Source organism: Haliotis asinina, chromosome 13 (genome assembly GCF_037392515.1).
Source record: "Haliotis asinina isolate JCU_RB_2024 chromosome 13, JCU_Hal_asi_v2, whole genome shotgun sequence".
Lineage (NCBI taxonomy): Eukaryota > Metazoa > Mollusca > Gastropoda > Lepetellida > Haliotidae > Haliotis > Haliotis asinina.
This window is the reverse complement of record NC_090292.1, coordinates 38545983-38549669: the sequence shown is the minus strand read 5'-3', so window position 1 is coordinate 38549669 and position 3687 is coordinate 38545983. Positions and strand designations below refer to the sequence as shown.

The following is a 3687-nucleotide window of genomic DNA, read 5'->3' as shown; positions in this document are numbered from 1 at the left end:
CGGTGTCTCTGTAACATTCTGTGTACGACGTCATCGGCATCCTCACATTAAAGAAAAAGGACTGAAATGCAACATACATGACAATCATCGCTCATGTCCGACCTATATTTAGGGAACTGCGGGTGTGTGGGCATGTCCGATGGGCGGTAGATGTCGCAAGTAATGGACCACGTAGTCACGTTGAAAGACGTGCGTATTGTACTAAACTAACTAGACGTGGCCGGGTTAAAGATGAGTGAACAGCAATTGTAATACATGTATTACTACACAAACAATCCCGGTGTCTAGGAATGTTCACAATGCTATTAGGGTGAATTAAAAAAAGTGAAATGTTTCTTGGGCATTGCGCGTCACTTTGACATGGGGGAGTCCCGATCATCCATTTGTGCACTATTAGAATGAGAGTCTGTAAGAACGAGTGTGACTGAATCTACAAGGCATTAACACGAGATAAACTTCCCAAGCTGTATTTCAGAGGGAAAAATGTGTTCCTCCCTCGTCACATTTTTTTCTATCAAAACTTAAAAAATAATTGTCCTATCGCCTTTGTCTCTTCTGAACCAAATGTGCCCAAGAAACATTACTTTCTATGTAGCCTTACTGAAGTGAGTGAAACCGTGTGCTGGCGATGCCGCAGTAGCCTACGCTGTGAAATAGTTGACACCATGACAAGAGGTGCATATGCTGCAGAAGCTGACGCAGTGACACGGGTTGCTGATGATGCAGTAGCTGATGCTGTGCCGGGAGATGCTGATGCAGCAGTAGCCGACATCGCAACAAGGGGTGTTGATGTTGTAGTAGTTAACACCGTGACGGGGGATTCTGATTCTGAGGTAGTTGACACCGTGAAACGAGGTCCTGACGCTGCTGTAGCCGACACCGTGATGGGTGCTGGCAAACAATGCAGTTGTCGACAACGTGACGTGAGATGCCGACACACTGACGTCAGCTGGCGATACTGCAGTAACCGTGACGCCAGGCGGGGATGGAGGCGTTGTGTCTACTCTCCAGCCTAGGAAGGGATGAGGCTAATCACATGCACTGTTCAAACTGACAAACTGTACTTGTAAAACTAGCGAGTGAGATTGGAGTAGGGGTAGGTCTTTCTTTGAGAATGAACAAATTGGACGTTCTCCTTTCATTACGCTACTTGTTGAGGCGGGCGATGTGATGCTGAAATTCCATTATATTTGCTACAAATCGGAACCTGCTAACTACAGAGGTTAATGGATGATCGCCTCTCAGACTAATGTGTGCACGCAGGTGGCCTTTGCGTAATGTAATATATCCTAATTCCTTGCTGTAGCGGCACTGCGGGGAGGTGCTTTATACTTGTGTCGCCCTGGCCGAAGCTCTGACTTAGCTTGTTATGTTGCGCTGTGATAATTTTGCTGATATTGCAGTTCCACACCAGCGTCAGGTTTAATCCCATATACACCACATGCATATCCTAACACACGAGCCGAATATCAATATGGTGTTGAGATTTGGAGTCATAGGTTGCTGGTGGAAACCGAGAACATGTACGCTACTGATGGGCTTATCCTCCGAGGCAGGAGGTTTTTGCTGTGTACTTAGACCTGCCTAACACAACATTGATTAGTTATCACTAAACATCATGACGTCATGACGTGCGACTGTCAGGTGCGGAGTTTGGATCGAACTGATCCTCACAAACCAAATGTATTGACTATCCAGCAATGTATGACGGGGATGGACATAAACACCGCCTCCATTGGCGCCCTTGAACAGGGATATCTCTGGATATGATGGGCTATATAATGTCCAATTTATCATTTGTTGTTATTATTTAATAGTATTCATGTTGACAGACACACCTGATGCGCTATATGGTGGACGCATTTCTACTTTCGTACACTACAGCTCTGCTTCCCCAGAATCTTGAAGAGGCACAGCTACCATTGTTTAAAAATGCCCGGGTTTACACATGATTTTTTACATGAAATTTGGACGGGTCCTCAATACTACCTTCATACAAAGTTTTGCAACCTATCGACTCTACGCCATAAATGGCTTGCTACGTGCCTTGCTAACACACATATTGACCATTTTCCACACTCGTCCGGATTCATTACACGATTGTAATGAATAGTGGATTCCTAATTGGCTTTATTTCATGGTGGTCTGTACCCTGTGACGTACCTAGTTCTCTAAGGTATATGTACCTGTAACGTATCTAGCTCTCGAGGGTACACGTACCTGTAACGTTCTAACGTTCCTTGTTGTCTGAGATATGCGCACCTGTGATGTACCTAGTTCTCTGAGGTATATGCACATGTAACTTTTTTTTGTAGTTGTCAATGGTGTATGTACCTGTAACGTTCCCAGTTTCCTATGTATATGAACCTGTAACGTTCCCAGTTTCCAAGGTATATGAACCTGTAACGTTCCCAGTTTCCAAGGTACATGAACCTGTAACGTTCCCAGTTTCCAAGGTACATGAACCTGTAACGTTCCCAGTTTCCAAGGTACATGAACCTGTAACGTTCCCAGTTTCCAAGGTACATGAACCTGTAACGTTCCCAGTTTCCAAGGTATATGAACCTGTAACGTTCCCAGTTTCCAAGGTATATGAACCTGTAACGTTCCCAGTTTCCAAGGTATATGAACCTGTAACGTTCCCCGTTTCCAAGGTACATGAACCTGTAACGTTCCCAGTTTCCAAGGTACATGAACCTGTAACGTTCCCAGTTTCCAAGGTATATGAACCTGTAACGTTCCCAGTTTCCAAGGTGCATGAACCTGTAACGTTCCCAGTTTCCATGGCATATGCATTTCTAATGTTCCCAGTTTCCAAGGTATATGAACCTGTAATGTTCCCAGTTTCCTAGGTATATGAACCTGTAACGTTCCCCGTTTCCTAGGTATATGAACCTGTAACGTTCCCAGTTTCCTAGGTATATGAACCTGTAACGTTCCCAGTTTCCAAGGTATATGAACCTGTAACATTCCCAGTTTCCAAGGTACATGAACCTGTAACGTTCCCAGTTTCCATGGCATATGTATTTCTAACGTTCCCAGTTTCCAAGGTACATGAACCTGTAACGTTCCCCGTTTCCAAGGTACATGAACCTGTAACGTTCCCAGTTTCCATGGCATATGTATTTCTAACGTTCCCAGTTTCCAAGGTATATGAACCTGTAACGTTCCCCGTTTCCAAGGTACATGAACCTGTAACGTTCCCCGTTTCCTAGGTACATGAACCTGTAACGTTCCCAGTTTCCATGGCATATGTATTTCTAACGTTCCCAGTTTCCAAGGCACATGTACATGCAACGTTCCCAGTTTCCAAGGCACATGTACATGCAACGTTCCCAGTTTCCAAGGCACATGTACATGCAACGTTCCCAGTTTCCAAGGCACATGTACATGCAACGTTCCCAGTTTCCAAGGTACATGTACCTGTAACGTTCCCAGTTTCCATGGCATATGTATTTCTAACGTTCCCAGTTTCCAAGGCACATGTACATGTAACGTTCCCAGTTTCCAAGGCACATGTACATGCAACGTTCCCAGTTTCCAAGGCACATGTACATGTAATGTTCCCAGTTTCCAAGGCACATGTACATGCAACGTTCCCAGTTTCCAAGGCACATGTACATGCAACGTTCCCAGTTTCCAAGGCACATGTACATGTAACGTTCCCAGTTTCCAAGGCACATGTAC

The 3687-nt window shown here is 44.8% G+C and overlaps 1 protein-coding gene across 1 annotated transcript; it reads right to left on the bottom strand.

Annotated features, from left to right (window-relative positions):
* Positions 1 to 641: 641 nt before the first annotated feature.
* On the bottom strand, positions 642 to 3252 carry LOC137260290 (uncharacterized). The gene is made up of 2 exons (XM_067797978.1): positions 2335 to 3252; positions 642 to 1028 (listed from the first exon to the last, which is right to left on the bottom strand). The coding sequence occupies exons 1-2, from the start codon at positions 3250 to 3252 to the stop codon at positions 642 to 644; spliced, it is 1305 nt and encodes a 434-aa protein (XP_067654079.1).
* Between the last annotated feature and the right edge of the window lie 435 nt (positions 3253 to 3687).

Excerpts from the sequence above, each read along its gene's own strand:
- LOC137260290 (XM_067797978.1), bottom strand. The coding sequence starts at position 3,252 with ATGCCATGGAAACTGGGAACGTTACAGGTTCATGTACCTAGGAAACGG. Across the intron at positions 1,029-2,334 it reads GGAAACTGGGAACGTTACAG|CCTCATCCCTTCCTAGGCTG; the intron begins GTACATACACCA and ends GCATGTGATTAG.